This window comes from Poeciliopsis prolifica, unplaced genomic scaffold (assembly GCF_027474105.1).
Source record: "Poeciliopsis prolifica strain line A6 unplaced genomic scaffold, Auburn_PproV2 SCAFFOLD008, whole genome shotgun sequence".
Lineage (NCBI taxonomy): Eukaryota > Metazoa > Chordata > Actinopteri > Cyprinodontiformes > Poeciliidae > Poeciliopsis > Poeciliopsis prolifica.
In genome coordinates, this window is record NW_026562383.1 from 4,122,925 (window position 1) to 4,140,958 (window position 18,034).

Consider the following 18,034-nt stretch of genomic DNA (forward strand, 5'->3'; position numbering starts at 1 on the left):
CGCTTCCCGTCCCCCCAGAGCCGACCTCTATAAACCCATCACTTGTTAAAAGCGTATAATCGAGCAGCCTTTTCACAAACCTTTTCAGAGAAAGTAAACACTCGAGAGTTTGAAGTTCTGCACAAATATCTTCCTGAACAAAAAAAATTGAAAAAAATCTCCACTTCAGAAGGTTACTGAAGACTCTTGGGGGGTAAATGAGGAAAATGTGAAGTGGCTGTCAGTCCCCGGAAAAGTTTGATTAGTCTGCCACAATGGAGGAGCGTTTATTTGTGCAGGGACTCGCTGTTTAAGAAGTACAAACACACCTGTCTGATGAAAGCTCAGCTCTGGCTATGAATGCTAAAGGAACGAGAAGCTACAGGCGGCCAAAGCCCCACACGGTGCTGCTGGCTTTTCCTTTCAATGGGAACCGGTTTGTACTTTCGATTCCTTTGTTTTCTCAGATGCAGCGGCCATGTTACGTCTCTTTTGCGATTCGTATTTTTACTTCTCTTTGGGTGTCGGAATGCTTCTTGGAACCAGAGCCGCGAACTCTGGTGAAATGACATAAAACAAAGGCTGCCACAGCTGGAGATCTTCTTGGAGGTCGTGACCTCTGTCATTTTGGCTAAGAAGCAAAGTGGCAGAGCCGGCCATCGGTCAGTGACGCTGACGGATAGAAGCTCTAATCGTGCCGAGGGGAAAGTGTTTTTGAGCGAGGAAGTGTTTCACGTCGTGGTTTATGTGGTAAGGTTTTAATTTTGGCAGCTTCCTCTCATGCTTTTCAGTCCGGTGAGGAAAAACTCCGGTTTAAAACCGTTTCTTCATGACTTCAACTAGTACATTTAGCAAAAAAAAGAAAAGAAAAAATACAATTCTCTCAGAAAGTCTTTTTTTCTATTTCTGCTCTAATGACTTGTTCTCAGCTTTACTTAAATTAATATTCAATCAATTTGAATGAGCTCTGTTTGTCAGATTAAAAGAGCCTTTTAAAAATAACAACTATTAAAGGCATTACGCACTTCTCATCAAAGCTCACATTTCTATTTTAAATGCTATGTTTCCATTAGCTGCAAGTGGAAAATCACAGTTGACAGAAACAAAGGCTTTCTAGTATCCATCTGTGTGCAATTAATCTATGTAATGTCTCAATTAGTGATAAAGTTTCTAAAATAAATCGCTTTTCAAAAATAATCTCATTCCTTTCCCGCATAGAGGATCTCTGGTGAACAGAAGACTGCTCACTCAGTCTTTTTATGTGAGCAAGCAGCTACATATCCATTTAGCGTAATTAGAAAGCTCTGTTCTGCTGACAAAGCTAAATTTAAGTCTGCTTTTTTTTTTTTGAAGTAGCAATGTCAACTTTATTTATCCTGCAATTTACAACAATTGGGTTGCACCAAAGGATTGTACAGCAAGAACAAAATAACTGGTAGGAGTTGTTAAACAGAACTAGGTTAAAAATCAAGTCAAAGAATGCTGGTGATTGAGTTAAACCAGCTAATGTCTAGCTGAGGTTATTGAAAACATTTTATCGTTTCATTTATTTGTGAAGCCCTTTGTTCTCTAACGTCATCGTTTACCTCCAGCAAAACCTGAGATCTCACTTAGCAGGTTAAATGCTCTGTTTCCGTTAAGCACACACACACACACACACAAACACACACCACACACACACACACACACACAAACACACACACACACACACGGGCACCATCTGTCTGTTTAATGCAAAGTCACATCCCTTCCTGTGAGAAGTGGCGATATCGTCCTGACTGACTCTGGAGAAAGACACACTTATTATTGGGATTGGTTCCAGAGTCACAACGCTGAATGAAGTCGTTTCCAGCTTTATGGCGCTAATGTAATATAACAACTATTAAAACGTATCTGGTTTCATTCCATGTACCAGTTGCGATGTTTTGTCCATATCTGGAGAAACTCTGGGTTGAGGTTACCATGGTACTGGTGGGAACATTTTCCCACTGAACATCACGTCTTCCGGCTGAATCGGGCTTTGCATCTGTCACAGTCCCGAAGAATCCACCTGGAGACTCTACGCCCCGACCCGAGGAGAGGTTCTGGAAACAAATTAGTTGCATTTCTATTACATATGTACACAAATCTTCAATTTTCTGCTGATGTCAAAAACCATTGTTTCATACCCAATTGTTTCAGTATACAGACAGGACGGCAGTCGTACCCTGATTCCTTCACTGAATCAGGACAGAGAGAGAGAGACTCGGGCAGGAAACAGGAAGGCTACATTCACATTCAGTCTGTCCTGGAACATTCAGTATTTGGAAATGTTGGCAACCTTTTTTAAAATGAGGTGAAGGACTGCTCTGAATTTTAATTTTGTCAGGCACATTGGAATAAAAAGGGTAAAAAGTGTTTTCTCTAACTCTCAAGTCATCCTCCTGCAGTTCTTGCTAATGTCTCATTCCTCTGGATTCTCCTCTTCCTCTGTTTTATCCTCATCACAAACCTCTTCCTTCTCACTCTTTTGTCTTTCTTCCATCAGCTCTGACAAGCGGCAGACTTCCAGCCATCAAAAACCTAAACGTCAGAACAGATCTCATCATCTCAGGAGTCTCTCCTGTCCTTAAACCTCTGACTCCTCTCCTCTCTTGTGCCGCCTGCAGGTGAGCGGGATCAACGCGTCGCTGAGCAGGAAGCGTGAGCAGCGCGTCCTGTTCATGGTGGTGATCATGGTGATCTGCTACCTGCTCTGCTGGATGCCGTACGGGATCATGGCGCTGTTGGCCACCTTCGGGCCGCCCGGCCTGGTCACGCCCGAGGCGAGCATCATCCCCTCGGTGCTGGCCAAGGCGAGCACCGTCATCAACCCGGTCATCTACGTCTTCATGAATAAACAGGTGAGAGGTAGCAGAGAGCGAGGATTCGAGCCGAGGTCACCGTTTTGTTGTTTTTGAGTCTTGGTTTGAAACTCTTACAGCAGGTTTCCCTAAAGTTTTCTAGGTGTTTGAATTTAACATCTGCTTTGTGTTTCTGTAAGGAACAGTTTCAAATGTACATACTGAATAATTTACATTATGAGCAAATAAGATGAAAAGCTGGTGTTTTATTTCTTATTTGGTTAAAATAAAATGTGCTGAAAACACAACCTTGAGGAATCCCAGTCCAATAATTTGGAATATGATGGCAGTAAAATCTATATATGTCCCTCATTTATATCTGTATCGGATATTGAAAATAAAGCTAGATGGGGTATCGTGATGAAGTGTCCGGTCCGTAGGGACAGATCCATTCAATCTAATTCTGTGCTTCTATACTGGCTGTTCTACTCCTAATTGCACTGACTGAACAGATTAAAGTTGTTTTTACATGTTTGATCAAACTTGTAAAGCTATTGGTACTTTTAAGTGTGCTGTTCTGGTGCAGTTTTCTAATTAATTTGTAATTCTTTATGTTTATGTCTGTGTTGGGGGGTTGAGAGGGTATTTTCGGTCAATTCTGCAGTTTTTCGGTATCGGATCGGTATCGGCCAATACTAAACCTCAGATATCGGTATCGGATGTGAAAAACACGGATCAGTGCACGCCTGTTAATCAAACAATAATCTGCCCATTTCCATAAATCCCAGGTCACTTTGAACAAATATACTTAATACATTTTGCTGTCAATGTACGGACGCCCTTCCTGTCATTCCACCAAATCTACGGTTTGAAGTTTCCGTCAGAACATTCTGGCTGTGCGCCGTGTCGTGAAAGGACTCATTATCCAAAGTGATGACGGTTCAATTCACACTCTGCCTCACTTCATCTTGTCAGACATTCTCTTAAAATAGGAAGTTAGCTTTCTATTATTCGCCGATATGTAAACTTTCTCATGCCTTGACAAACAGCATTAGCTGTGCAGACAGTTATGTAAAGACGCGTCAACTTTCAGAATGTTTTACTTTTATGAATGTAATTAATATCTATTGTAATAATGCCAACCATTAGGGAGAAATTAAATAGAAATATGAAAAGTACACCATTATTATGAGACAAACATCTGAAACAATCCTGTACCTTTTATTTTATAAATATATATGGATGCAGTAACTTGATTAAAGCTAATGCAGAAAAACAAAGTTTTTCAAGTTTGACATCCATAATTATGTCGAAGGGCAAAACTACAACTTTTCTAAAAGTTGAATTGAATACACAAATTCAATTCCAAACAAGTGGGTCTCGGACCGGCTTATTGTTTCATGACCGAGGAGCCGTAGTGTGATGAGATGAAAGCCAAAACAACAGAAGGAGCCCGGAAACGAACTCCAACATCAGATACTTTCCCCGACGGCACATCTGATCAGAAACCAGCTGTATGCACACACCGAATGGGAAACACAAAGACTTTGAGTAGGAATATTCAATCACAGCTGGCCATACAAGCAAAGTCACATAATTTCATGCACTTCTTGGTCTTTTTTTGCTGTTGTTGTTGTTATTTAATTAGATCCAGTGAGCAATGAAAACGAGCCTGTTTTTGTTCCATAATTCTGCCGGACTTCACTTATCCAGCGGTTTCCTTTTCACCCAGCAAGGGAGTTTGGAGATCAGAAAACAATGCAGATCCAAGAATCTCCTCACAGAAAATGAGATTAATCTATTTTGAGGAGAAGATGTGATGAATATAAATTGGATTTACTGACCCTCGTTGACTTATTAATAAGAATGGTCCTGCAGCGATGCTGCAAAGAAAAAGATCCAATTATGGAGCTGTGAGCAGGAATTGTTGAAGCAGGACTCCAGTCACTTTTCATTTGGTCTCATTTGTCAGTCTTGTTCCTTCATGAAGATATATTATTATTATTATTATTATTATTATTATTACTGATAATTGTACAAATTAATCCATTTTTTTCTGTTCTCCAGGGTCTCTCAGTAATCTCAACTATTCCAGCTGTTGTTGTTCGTGGACTTCAGAACATGTTTTCAATTTCAGGGCTTTTAAAAAAAAAAAAAAAATCCTTCACATGAAGAGCTCTTAACCTGCTGTATAGTTGTAGAAATATTTCCCAAATCGTTGAATACAGGTCAGAACCTTGAGAGTTCTGGGAGTCTTGTGGGATTAAATCAATTTTAAGACATAAATGTGTTGGTTAATGTCGCGGTTTTCAAATTTTGATTGACAAGCTGAATTACAACAAGCTCACTGCTGTTCATCGCCTCATGCACAGACATGACGACACTCTGGTCAGGTTGTTTGATCTTTTTTATTTCTCCTCTGGATTCTGTTTCAAAGTTGTTTAAGGCGGTGGCGTTCAAAGTTGGGTCTCAAACTTGTTGGTCTTTCCCTTGCTATCTAAATAAAATACACTGAAGTTTCTTGTTGTGATGTAATAAATTGTGAGAAGGTTGAATGGGTGTTCAAATGTCAGCAGAAAAACGCAGACATTTGACCGCTACTGTGGTTATATCCTGCAACATAAATGGGCTCACTGGAGGCATCGTCCCGCCCTTCCTGTGCAGAGAACCAATCAAAAATCCCAGCGAGAGTTTGCAGCTATTTATTTCACAAAAGCATAAGTAGATTTTCTCATCCCCGTCAGAACAGACGACTCGTATAACTCGTTAGGGGACTTCACACATTTAATTAGAGATTATGTCATCCCAGATGTTTTAACCCCACTTCTGCCAGTGAGACGGAAAAAAAAAAAGAGAAAGTTACGAAGCAAAACTTATCGATGACATAAAACCGCAGCAAACAATTCAAACTCAAACGAATCACCCTCACCAGCTAATGGCTTCCTGGTTTTTCTTAGTCGTTTAATGTCTTCTTGAACGATTTCGAATGAGCCTTTTTATCCAAAGTTTACTCCTCATAATTCCTGCTCCGTTTTCTCTCTGCGCCTCCTTATCAAGTTGCTCTGTAAAGCAAATCCCTTTGTGCCACCCAATACGTTTGGACACATGATTAAAGATGTTTTCGTCCCCTTCTGAGGTATTGTTCATCACGGTGAGAAAACATAATGGGAGATAACTGAGATTGTCCCGCCAGAGCAGACCAATAAAGCATTTTCCTCAACGTAATCTTTATTATCGCTTTGCGGTCCGAGTGAAGCTCGAAAAGGTTTAGAAAAATATTCCCTTCAGATCTTGTCAGAGAGATTTATACTGTACCAAGCAAGACTAAAATCATGTACAGTTCTCTGTGCTGGAAAAGGAAATCTTATCTCCAAAGGCTTTTGAAGTGTAAACTTCTGCTCAAGAGTTACAGTCAAGAGTTTCATTATTGTGCAGATGGAAAGTTGAAAAGATGGAGGAGAGAAAAAAAAAAAAAAGACGTAGCAATGGTTTCCTTTTGGGATGACACCGACTGACCTCAGAGAGACGCCGGAGTCCGTCGACCTCCAAGCAGCTCGAAAGAGACGCCGACGAGAGACGCCGACGAGCGCGGGGGAGACGCCGAATGTCCTGTATGTCATTTTCAGTCTTCAATTCCTCCCAGCCCGTTACTATGGAAACTGTGAGTTGAGGCGAGTTGAAGACTAAAAATGCTGTACAGATACAAGTAGCAGCTGGTGTGCGTTCGTCCCCATCCACAGTCAGCGGCGGTCAGGGCGAAGAGGCCTGGGGATGAAGGGTAAGTTTCCTCTGAATCCTCTTCCTCTCCACTAAGTGTCAGCTGTGCTGCTGCAAAGTGTTTTCCTGTCAACACCTGTTTGTCCTCCACGGTCCACAAATGTGTTCGCTGCGTAGCAGTGGGGTAAACTCTGACCACAGTTTCATCAGCTGGAAAGAGGAATCCCTCATCCTATTGGCTGATCTTAAATCAAAGCGGAGGAACACACACATGGTCCTTTCCTCACAGGCTGGGCAGGTTTGGGTTCTGGATCCTCTCATCAAACCAGTAATGGAAAATGAAGAAGTAAAACTTTAGGATTTTTGTTTAAAAAAAAAAAAAAGAAGCAGGTTTAACTCAAAAGATGTTCTCAAAAAGAAGTGGTGCGCTCTCAGACAAAAGAAATGACATAAATGACCTTGATAAGCAGATAAAGTTGGGGGGATCCAATCAATATGCCTGGAAGCGTTGAATGAAATCTTCTGTTCGCATAGCAAAACTCCTAGGATTGTTTCAGTCAGAGAAAATGCATATTTTATTTTTTGGCATATCAGCAGGGCAGTAATGTTCGGAGCCGAGAGTAGAGTGCCAGGAAATCCCAAGAGGAAATCAGACGATTCATTCTTTTCACCCGTTCCAGTGTGCCGGAGCAGCCGGATCTATTCATTTTTCCCGTTGCACTCGGTGGGCTTTGCCGCAACAACACTGGGGAGTTTACAGAAACAGATTAAGTCAAAACTATTTTCAGGTGAGGTTTTGGGTCAGGTTTTTGGTACTTTACTGTTACAGAAAGTAAAAATTCTTCCCATCTTGGTGTTTTTCAGTCGTTTCTGTCAGCTGCAAGAAACTGAATTTCTGCTCCCAGCCAATACAAGTTCACCTCAGTGAGTCAGTATGTAATTAAAATATGTTTCAGTCAATTCAGTTTGTCAGAAAATTATAAAGTTGCATTTTAAGGGGTAAAAGTACAAGTTATGCTACAATCATGGAAACAAAGGTTGACTGGACAGCAGAAGGTCATTAACACCCAGCTTCAATCGGTCACTTCTACTGAAGCTAAAGCACTGAATGCTGCATCAAAAGGTGTGGAGAGAAAATGGAGTGGAAGGAAAAAGTAGAAAAATATGCACAAGGAACAAGAATAACGGCAAAGTGAATTAAAATTTATTGAAGAATCTAGGATGGATGAGTGAAGGTGTCGATCAAGAGGTTGGATAAGCAGAAGCAAGAAGGTCTTTTGTCATTTTTATCATGTATTTCGTTACAATGGAGTTGAAAGTCAGATTAAAATTCTTCATTTTATTTGATAGGTTTAAATTGATTGACTTTTTTGAGAACTTTGGAAACGGCGGGTGGATCTGATATAAGAGTTTTGAAGTTCGAAGGGTCGAGACCCGGTTCCTTGATAGTGGGAGTAACGGCGGCGGATTTGAAATGCTGCAGGGACGATTCCAGAAGACAGAGAGGAGCGGATGATGTCTGCGACGAAGCAGAGAAGAGCAGGGACAGGTTTTGACAAAGACCGTTGGAAAAAATTGAGCTGACGGGAAGAGGGCTCAGACAATATCTTCATCCTATAGCAGAGGGGACAGAAAAAAACCAGAACAACTTCTGCATTTCTTCTAAGTTAGTCTTGTTCAAACTTTGGAAGCATCTAACCTGAAATAAGAAGAAAAACTACTAGACTGTTAATCTGTGGTTTAAAGTCCTCTTTCCAGAAAGAAGTGAGTTTTGCATTTTCATTGGTAATTGATTTGGGGAACAAAACGCATCAATGCCTGATTAAACGGCCAGCGAAGTGGACAGATTCTCATCCTGCAGGAAAGATGAGAGACAGCAGAACGACGATTCTGATGCAGCAGCTGAAAGGAACAACTGGAACATCCTCAACGCCTCGGTGGACCCGGACTCTGATCACTTCCAACACCTGCAGTAACTCAGGACAGAACATGGCGGACATCTCTTTAGGTTGACTGACCGGTATCATAATTCATTTCTTGTTGGACACTTAATCTGGAGACACTTCAAATGTGGTGAATAACCGAAACAGATCGACTTTCAATCAGTGGAATATCGTGAAAAGGTTTAGGCATGCCTGTATGAAATAAATCAAATCATGGTCTTCTCACAGAACAACACTCTTCATTCTTCATGACAAGCGAGTTCCCAGAGAGAGAGGCGATTCGTGACATTTTAACCTTTGTGCTTTTTCTCTAGCTGCACCGCAGCGAGCTATGATCCTCTAGAACACCGAGTGAACAAACTGCATGCGGATAATCTCAGACGCAACCCTTCCTTACGTGTTGTCTCCACCACAAACCCCTCTGTCCAACGCTTCCCGTCAGTCCACGTCTCTCATCCGTCTCCCTGACATGCTGCGCATCATCTGTCGAAGCCTTCACCTCCGTGTCCACCGCCTCAGAACAAACGCTTCTCAACTAACTTCCTCCTCCACCATTTACCCGTCGTCTCCACCACGCTTCCCTCCATCCTTCCCACCTGCCCGTATTGTGGCACACCTGGGTGCCGATCATCTCGTTTCCCCCTGCACCGCCTCTCGCAAGCGTTCCCTTTTGGATGACCTGCAGGTTGTGCGCTGACGGGCGCCGGGGGATGAGCGTGTGGCTTGTGCAGACAGTGTGAGGAGATGTTTTTGTTAGAGCCTGGGGCACTTCTCGCTTTCCGTCCCACTGTGCATCCCTTCCCACACAGAACACGCTCGACAGAAAGCAGAGCGCTGCGTCAAACAGCTCCTAATTCTCAACAAGGTAATGAGTGAATGTATTCCTAAGATAAGTTTGTGGCAGCGGCGCAGAAGTTGTAAAAATGTAAACCTTTACACGCTTGTTAGCCTCTTAGACTCTTGATTCAGTCACATTTTATAGAGTGTTTTCTGTGTGTGTAGAAACGATGCATAAAATTGTACACAGTTTGTATTTTCCAGGTATGTAGTGCGACTTTATAGCACAATCAAGTAACTAATTTGTTACAGAAATGTTGTATGTATTATTTAAAATAATTTTGACTTCATAATTTGAAATTGGACCTCTGTCTCTTTAAGAAACTATTGCTCTTTCTGAAACTCCACCTCCAGGAAGCCATCACAACATGGCTCCTCTATTAATCCTTTAACGTTTTTATCGGCGTTTCACTGAGAAGCAGCTCCCACATCGAGATCCGGTCCACCAGGAATTTGCTCATTTCTGCCGGCTTGTTTTTTCTGTATGTGATTTTGTGGCCTGTGTTAGACAGACGAGAACCTTTTTGTAGCCACAGGCTGCATGTAATAAATGAAAAAAATTCAATAATAAGTCAGTGAGTAAAACAGGTCAGAAAAAAGCTTCAGGTATGTTTTTGATGAGAGGAATAGAATAACATGATGTTAAGCTAAAAAAAAAAATAAAAGTGAATTTTAGAAACTACTGTCCTTTAAAAGATGAGAGGTAAAACATGCCCAAGAAACATTTTAATAAATCATCTACAGCCACTCTACGTAGTTAGAACCTGCTGGAGATTGAATTTAGTTGAAATGTCCTTCAGACTGCAAGACTTGACTGAAACACTTTGGGTATCTACAAGATTCTTGCTGGAATTACATCTCAGTAAGATGTGGAAAATGTTCAACAGAAGCTGACAGAAACATAAAATAATCGTCTGAGCTTTCCCAAACTTCTCGGCGCAGTCTTGCCGAGTTTGAAACGCTGAAATTCTACTAGAAAATTTCTGATTCTGGTTAACAGAAAATGGAAACAGTTTTTGTGACTTTCCTCAGTACTTCACCACACATGGCGCCCGCGAGAAAATGTAGTAGACTACGAGTATACATGAATCTCTGAAAGTATACTAAGTATACTACGTTTACTTGAGAGCGTTTTCCACCTACAGGATCTGGGCAGGAGGAGCGGGTGAATTGTGCAAGGCGCGCATCAGCCTTGAACGTGCGCTGAGAGGTTTTTGTCGCGGACGTGCCGAGAATTGAAAACGTGGGGAAAGCATTGTTATGCTTTCAACCTGTCACTGTGGCCCTCACTTATTTATAATCTTCCTGTCTGTCCATCATTATGGCCAGGTTCTAGCTGGGATAAAGCCAGGGCTCTGTGTTACGCTGCAGGGTTTGTTGTAGAGCAGGGAAATGTGCATAAAATCACAACTTCCAATCTGAGAGCTTGAATGTGTTGTGATATGAGGTGTTTGCATGTTTTTGCCTTCAAGACTGTCTGTGTCAAACGTTTCTTGTCCCACTCGGACGGTTAATGCAGCTCAGAGCTGAATTTCTGGTAGTTTTTCCTAAAAATAATCCCAGGTTTATTTTTAGGAAAACTTTTACATTTCTTTAAGGGAAAAGTTGGGCTTTAAATGCTTTGATTGGTTAAAAGTAGGGACTCACCAAGCCACATATTTCACTTCCGATACCTGAAGTTTGGTATCAGCCGATACGATACAGAAATGTTGCTAAACTGACTTAATTTTATTTTATTTTTTAAAAAAATAAACATGGACACACTCACTTACAAATTAATTTGATAACTCAGGACCAGTATATCAGTCTTAAATTCTACGCTAGCTTCAAAAGCTCGATCAACGGTACCGTTTACTGTAAAACAGCAAATGTTTTACTGGCTTTATCATGTTTTTATAAAATAAATAAAAATAAAAAAAAACTTTGTCAAAGGTCTTTGGGATCATAGTTTTTTTTTCTTGATTTTTCACAAATCTAAAACGGGTTTGTGTTTTTTCTAGTGGTTTAGTCTCCCGCTGATAATAAATCTGTTTCAGTGTGTGTCTTCACTTCAAAAATTTTGATTTTGTTCTGGATTCTTTTTTTAATCAACAGGATGATCTATTTTGTTTTTCTTTGCAAAACCACACATTACAATGCAAAAATTTAAAATCTTACCAAGTATTTTAGTCCATTTTCTTATTGAAAATATCTTAACACACTTGAAATAAGACTAACTTTTTCAGCAAGATACAGGAACTTGTTTGAAGTGAATAACTAATTTATATTGATGAAAAAAGTGCTGTTGCCACTGGTAGATTATTTCACTTACAACAAAAGTGGAAAAGTCCAAACTAGAACTTTTTGCATCAATATTAATGATTTATTCACTTGAAACAAGCTCTTGTATCTTGCTGATAAGTTACTGGAGTCGTATTTCAAGTTTGGTAAAATATTCACAGTAAAGCCAGAAACTATAAAACACCTCGTAAGCTTGTGTGTTTTTGCAGTGTAATTGGTTCACTACCATCAAAATTGCTTTCTGTAATAAAAAATACAACAACAAAAAATAGTGGAAAGAGCAGCTCGCTGTTGAGAGCAGACCTGGAAACACGAAACAAAAGGAAAGTATGGAGAATGAAAAGGTCCAATTATTCAGATTATGTTCATCATCCAGAACCTTCCTGGGGTTTTGTTCATTTTTTTGTTTGTTTCCCTCACAAAACGCTCTAAGTTCGCTCTATGTTCTGGTAAAGCAGAGCACACGTTCTAACAGACTTTCCACTCGTTTCCCATGCAGCTGTTATCTAACCGGAGCGCCCGCGCTTTGCCCCATCTCCTCGTCATATTTAGCCTCTTTGGCGCCGCAGAGAGGCAGCGGGCACCGCCACTCTCAACCTCTCATCTCTGAAGAGCTCTCGTGTTTTTCCACAGCAGCGAGAACGCAGCTGCCGCTTCACACCCGATCACCAGGAGGCCTCGCCTGCCTAATGAATAAATTATCCAGGTCAGGGCGGTGGCAGCGTTGGTTTATTTTTCCCAGTTTTGAATTAATCTTCCTCAAGTCGGCCGTAACTCATCGCTCTTCTTCCTTTGGACGTCCTCTCTGATTCCTGAGAGGAATCCATATTGGGTTTCTGAGCTGCTGACCTAGATGAATCTTCCACATGTACGTGAGACAGAAGTCTGAAAGCCCCAGGCTTAGTGGCGGTTAAACGCGCCTAACCTGGGTCACACCATCTTCTGGGTCGCTGGTAAGCGCGTATGCTAGCGGCGCCCCCACAGCCTTTCTGGGCCACAAATGTGAGTGTGATTCATGAAAGTTTGGGGGGGGAAACTGCAAAAATGAGGTCCCTTAACTTTAAGTTGTTTCCCCCAAAGGAGCCCAGGGGCCAACAGAGCAGGGGTCCAGACCCCCACAAACTTGGAAAAGTTTAAAATTAGCCCCCCCTCCAAAAAAAAATCATTGAAGAAACATTTAAATAATATCAATATGAAAAGGCAAAAGAAACAAAGAATGAATTAAGTCTGCTATTTATCTCAGAAAAAATAAGAATTAATTTTTAGGTTTTTAGTGTAGGAGGAGCAACAGCAGCTGAACGGTACAGGTTAGCTGCTAGCTGTTAGCTGCTAGCACAAACTTAAAACCCTCCAGTATGTAAATACTTACAGGAAACGACATGTAAACCTTTTATTTACATTCACAGCTCAATGAGAAGAAACACATGAACAATAAAGATCAGACTGCATTATTGTTGTTTCATTACTTTCATTACTTTGGCTGAATCATGATAAGCCGCCTCATTAGCAAAACCTCTACACTGCTTTCATAGAGTTAAGGTTTTCTTTGTTAAAGGTAGAAAACATTTCATTCATATTTAGCTCTTTAACTTTTAGTTGATTCGAAGAGTTTGAAACGGTAGGGAGGGGCCAAGCGAGTGGGCCCGGCTCAGAGTCTGGGAGCCGAGAATAGATCAAAAAAACTAAAAGTTATGCCTTTATTTCTCTGCATCACCCAGGATATGACAAAACTAAAAAAGGCTTAAAAATAAAGCAACTAAAGTTACAATTTAAAAAGGCCATAACTTGTATTTGGAGCCATTTCAATAAATCAATGTAAATTAGGAATTTTATCAAGAGCAGTTACTCATTAAAGGTTTTTATTTAGAACCTTAAAGTTTTGTAAAAGTGTAGCAGAGATTAGATCAGTCAGACTAAATGAAACTTGTATCTAAGCAACATTTGAATTTTAGTTTTACTTCTCAACAGGTTGCTTACTTAGAAAAACACGTTTAATGTGCATTACTTGTCATTTTTGGCCCTGCAGCTTGAATGTGGTTTAAAAACTTCTTAAATCACATTTCACATTGTGATGTAAAAGTTACTGTAACTTTGCCGAAACCCCCCCTCCTCCAAAATTGGTCTGAAGAAATGTTTCTGTTTTTGCCCCACCCTTGGCTGTGACTGTATTTAAAAATGATCCATACATAATTACTTACCGATATCATTTCTCTCCCTCCTCCGTCTGCTTCTCCTGGTCTGGGTCATCTCTGACAACTTCCAGGTGTGAAACTCTGGGAAACCAGAAAAGGAGGCCAGCGCTCTGAGAGACCCGGCTGGTTTAAAAAAAGAAAGAAATCTTGTTTTTGTTAAAACCCAACAGTGAAGGCTGGAAATGAAGGACTTTAAAGGTGTCCTTTTCCTGTTTAATTCACGTCTTGTAGTAAAACTAGTTGCAGCACTACGTTGAAGGAGACCACACACACGCGCACTCACACACACTCAGATGGATAATACACTCTTAAGCATATTGTATTGGGGTTTGCTACTGTAGTTGCGGCATGTAACTTTTGTAAAAAAAAATTTTTTTTACATTTTTGTCTAAATGGTCACTATGTCTTGACAGCATTGTATGAAACAGAATATCTGCTAGCAGAAAACAAACAGAAAAAAAGGTTTTCTGCCTTTTCTTGGCGCCAACTGAAAACAACCAATCAGAGCCAGGAGGCGGGTCTTAGCGCTGTCAATCATAAGACTATTTAGCACGAGCACTGATGACACCATGTGAATGTTTTTTCAAAAGTGGTCAGTTGGTTTTTGTGCCATTAGCACATTTAGCAGCTCATACAAAAGGATTGATTGACAGCGATAAGACCCTCCCCCTGTTTGGTTTTGGTTGGGAGCGCTGCATTTGTTCAGCAGAGACGAGACGGAGATCAATCTTTGTTCAGATTGTCTGAATATGGTGGTAGTATTAACAAATATGTAAAAAAAAAACTTTTTATCAAACAAAAAAAAATAGTTTTTTGTATGATTAAGCAGCTGGATCAATCATACAGTGTTAATTCCGCACATAAATCAAAATATGTTGCTTTTTCTTTCTTTTTATAATCAGTTTTTATTGTGGAAATCTGAATTCAGTGAAGTTCAGTGGTGGAGTTTACAGGGTTGCTTTGCTTCACAGATAGATACAAAATTTCTCAATGACGACACAGATTTTCTTTTTGACCCTAACCTGCCCTCGCCCTAACCTTTTCTATTTTTCCCTCATATTAAAGGCCCAAGCTGACTGACGTGGCATAATATGTATTAATCATGGCTTAAGTTTCTCTTTCAGTTTAGGTTGGTAATCAAAGCATATTTACAAAGATCCCTGTATATTTTCGAAGTTTACAGAAGTAAGTCATATTTGACGTGACAACTCAGACAAAAAGCAACACGTTTGACATTTGTTCCTGAGTAAACAGCAACTGTAGATATGCTAACGTTCGTCTTAGGATAGGAATAGGTAACATTGAACAAAAACTCATACTATTTTCTCTTAACGTTCAGCAGCTTTGTGCTCATTTCTTTTAAGGGCAGGTTTTCAAACATCCATTACAAAAGCTTTTTGAACACGCACTGAAAACACTGAGAGTCCGTTAGCAATCTGCTGCTGGAGGGTCACAAACAGAGGAGAACGAGGCATTTCTCTTTTCAACCACACTCACAAAAAGCACACACTTTTACACTGGCTTTCCTTTTCTCATTGCGAATGTCATTACCTGATTAATTTGGGAGCAAATAATTTGTTTCCATTGGTGTATTGTTCGCGCAACACAAAGAGGGCGGCACAATTATCCCGATGAAAAACTTTATAATGAAGTGCGTGGAACACGGGGAGAAAGCAGAAAGCTGAGGTCGGGCATAATTAGTTGCATTTTGCCCAAAGGGTGAACAGTGAGGTGTGCAGGAAATGCAAGTGAACATTCTTTTTGCACTTTGGACCTAATCGGAGTTAAATGTTCTACTGTGCAAAGCAGGTGAAACTGGAGATGCTTTTGTGTTGTGTTCTGACTCTGTGTTTGTGCGCTTGCCCCAGTTCTACAGATGTTTCCGAGCCCTGCTGCATTGTGAAGCTCCGCGCAGAGGCTCCAGCATGAAGAGCTCGTCCAAGGCGGCTACCAAAGCTGTGAAGGGGGCGGCGGTGACCGGCCCCCGCCGGACCGACGACTTGTTGTTTATGGTCGCCTCTCTGGGCCAGCCGGCTGCCACCGTACCCCAGCTGGACCCGTCCTGTGAACCGACCATTGACCTCACCAAAGCCCCGTCGTCTTACAACCAACCCGTGGTTGTGGTTTCGCTGATGGCCCACTTTGAAGGCTGACACTTGGCTATTGCTGTGAAAATGTCAAATCCCTGGAAATCGTTAACAATGTTGCAGGGCGGCGGACGTCGTCATCTCTGCCTCGGCCTGCCTGGTGGTAGACTGGTGACTAAGGGAAACCGTGAAATGCCTCTGGACAACGTGAGCAAAAACCCACTGCAGTGAACACACAGAACCTTTTGTTTGTCTGCAGAACACTTGACTTTTTGACTTTTCTTTCAAAGAAACAAACAAAAAAGGAGAATTATCTGGATCATTCAAATGGCCTTACGTGTTTTCAAGCTGAACATTGACTGAGGTATATTTTTCAACCGATTTGTTACCAACAGCACAAGAAGAACCTGGGCAGTTTATGACCCAAAGTATTGTAAAGTTTTGTTACTCAGAGGTAAAGTTTTGACAAAATGCTTGAGCACAAGAAAAATACTGTACAAATTATTTTAGACCTTTAATTTTTTAAAGCTTTCAACTTGCTGCAATTTCACGGAAGGACGTCAACCTGCATCAAACAACCTGGTTATAAATAGAGACTTGCTCTATATGTAGCACTGCTGATGTAGCACGCTAACAACATTAAAGTTCCTCCGGTGCAACATGGCTTTGAGTGCCGTCTGTGCATGGACACTGTTACTAGGCGGAACGGCAGAATGAGGTTTAACTATGACGAGAAGAATCTTAATAGCTTCACGTGGTGATCTGTCCCCAAGCTTGCTTTTTTAAAAATAAATAAATAAGGGAGAGGATTAGCAAAACAATTGATCATACTCTCAAATTGATTGTTTGAAGGAATCATGTGATCCAATCTCAGATAAACAGGAGAGAACTGGAGCCAAAATAAAAGGTAGCCCATTCCAACAAACTATAAAATATTGTACAACACAACACTGACTATTACAAGGATTTTTGTTTTTTTTTTTCTGTCGTTTTGGGCACTGACGGTCTGACAGGACATTCCCCCCAGTGTAGAAGAGAACATAAGTGCAACACTGAGCCTTTATTTCGCCAGCTACTTGTGTGTGAGCTTCTAAGCTTGCAAACTTTACAGATAAATGGGGTATTACTGCAGATCACAGTAATGCTTTTTGAATTCTAATGCATTTGGATCCATAAGATCAGTTGAACAACAGCATAGAAATCACTATTTATCTTCATAATACATACCCTGTGTTAACTGTTAATATTAATAATATTATTTCTACGGTTAACGTAACATTCATCCTGCTTGATGCAACTGAAACAACAAAAAAGTTGTTGGTTTGTGCATGTGTGTTAGATTGACCTCGTAAAGTTACAGAGGATTGAAAGAATGGTTCTGTGCAAAGGTATCAGTCAGGAAAAAGATACAAAACAATGTCTAACGCAGAGCTTTGGTCTTATGTAATATCTTGCATTGTCCACATGTTTAGCCTAAGCAGTAAGCTCTTCTCCTGCACATCTGGATTAAATTACATTCTGGTGACACCAAACGTGAAATCTGGCTATAATAACGTGTTTGAGACGAAAACATCACCAAAAGAACTCAGTGGCTCTACAGGATAACATGGTGGAGGCAGCATTATGCTCTGGGGGTTACGTTTTTAAAAAGTTTCGTTGAACAACGTGGACAAAATTATAAACCGTTTTCACACCTCTGTGCGGTTTCCCGTCCAGAGATTGGATGAACTTTTTAAGATTTTCAAAATGTAAAATAAAAACAATTTTAGAGACATGCTTCTAAGTTGTTTAAAATTTATTATGGTACACTTTATAAAATAATGTAAGATTACAAAAGTTATACTTTGGATAATCTCTTTAAAGTACACTGCACATATTTATAAAAATGCATATTTTAAATGTGTGACAATGTCTACTTATGTTGTACTTCAGATGGCGTTTTCAAGTAGATTTTGTGTATTTTCCTAAACAGTTTTCAATCATTCTTAAAATAATTGTAAGGACTCTTGTGTCATGAGACACGTTCAGTGGTGGACATGATCTTTCCAATGTAGTATGCCTTACTAAGTGCCTTAATTGGTTATGATTTTGTAAAGTAAATAAATAAGCAAAATTCTAATTAGAATTACTGCAAAAATATAGCAGGCTTTACATTTCCTTACCTTTTAATCTCTTTC

General features: G+C 40.4%; 1 protein-coding gene across 1 annotated transcript in view; it reads left to right on the forward strand.

Moving 5' to 3' along the window:
* The window catches only part of LOC129362348 (vertebrate ancient opsin-like), a 69,941-nt gene extending 52,361 nt beyond the window's left edge, over positions 1 to 17,580 (forward strand). Inside the window, exons 3-4 of the mRNA XM_055033843.1 lie at positions 2,628 to 2,861; positions 15,639 to 17,580. Coding sequence (XP_054889818.1) covers positions 2,628 to 2,861; positions 15,639 to 15,923 — 519 coding nt within the window. The 3' untranslated portion in view covers positions 15,924 to 17,580. The remainder of the gene's footprint in view (positions 1 to 2,627; positions 2,862 to 15,638) is intronic.
* Positions 17,581 to 18,034: the final 454 nt, after the last annotated feature.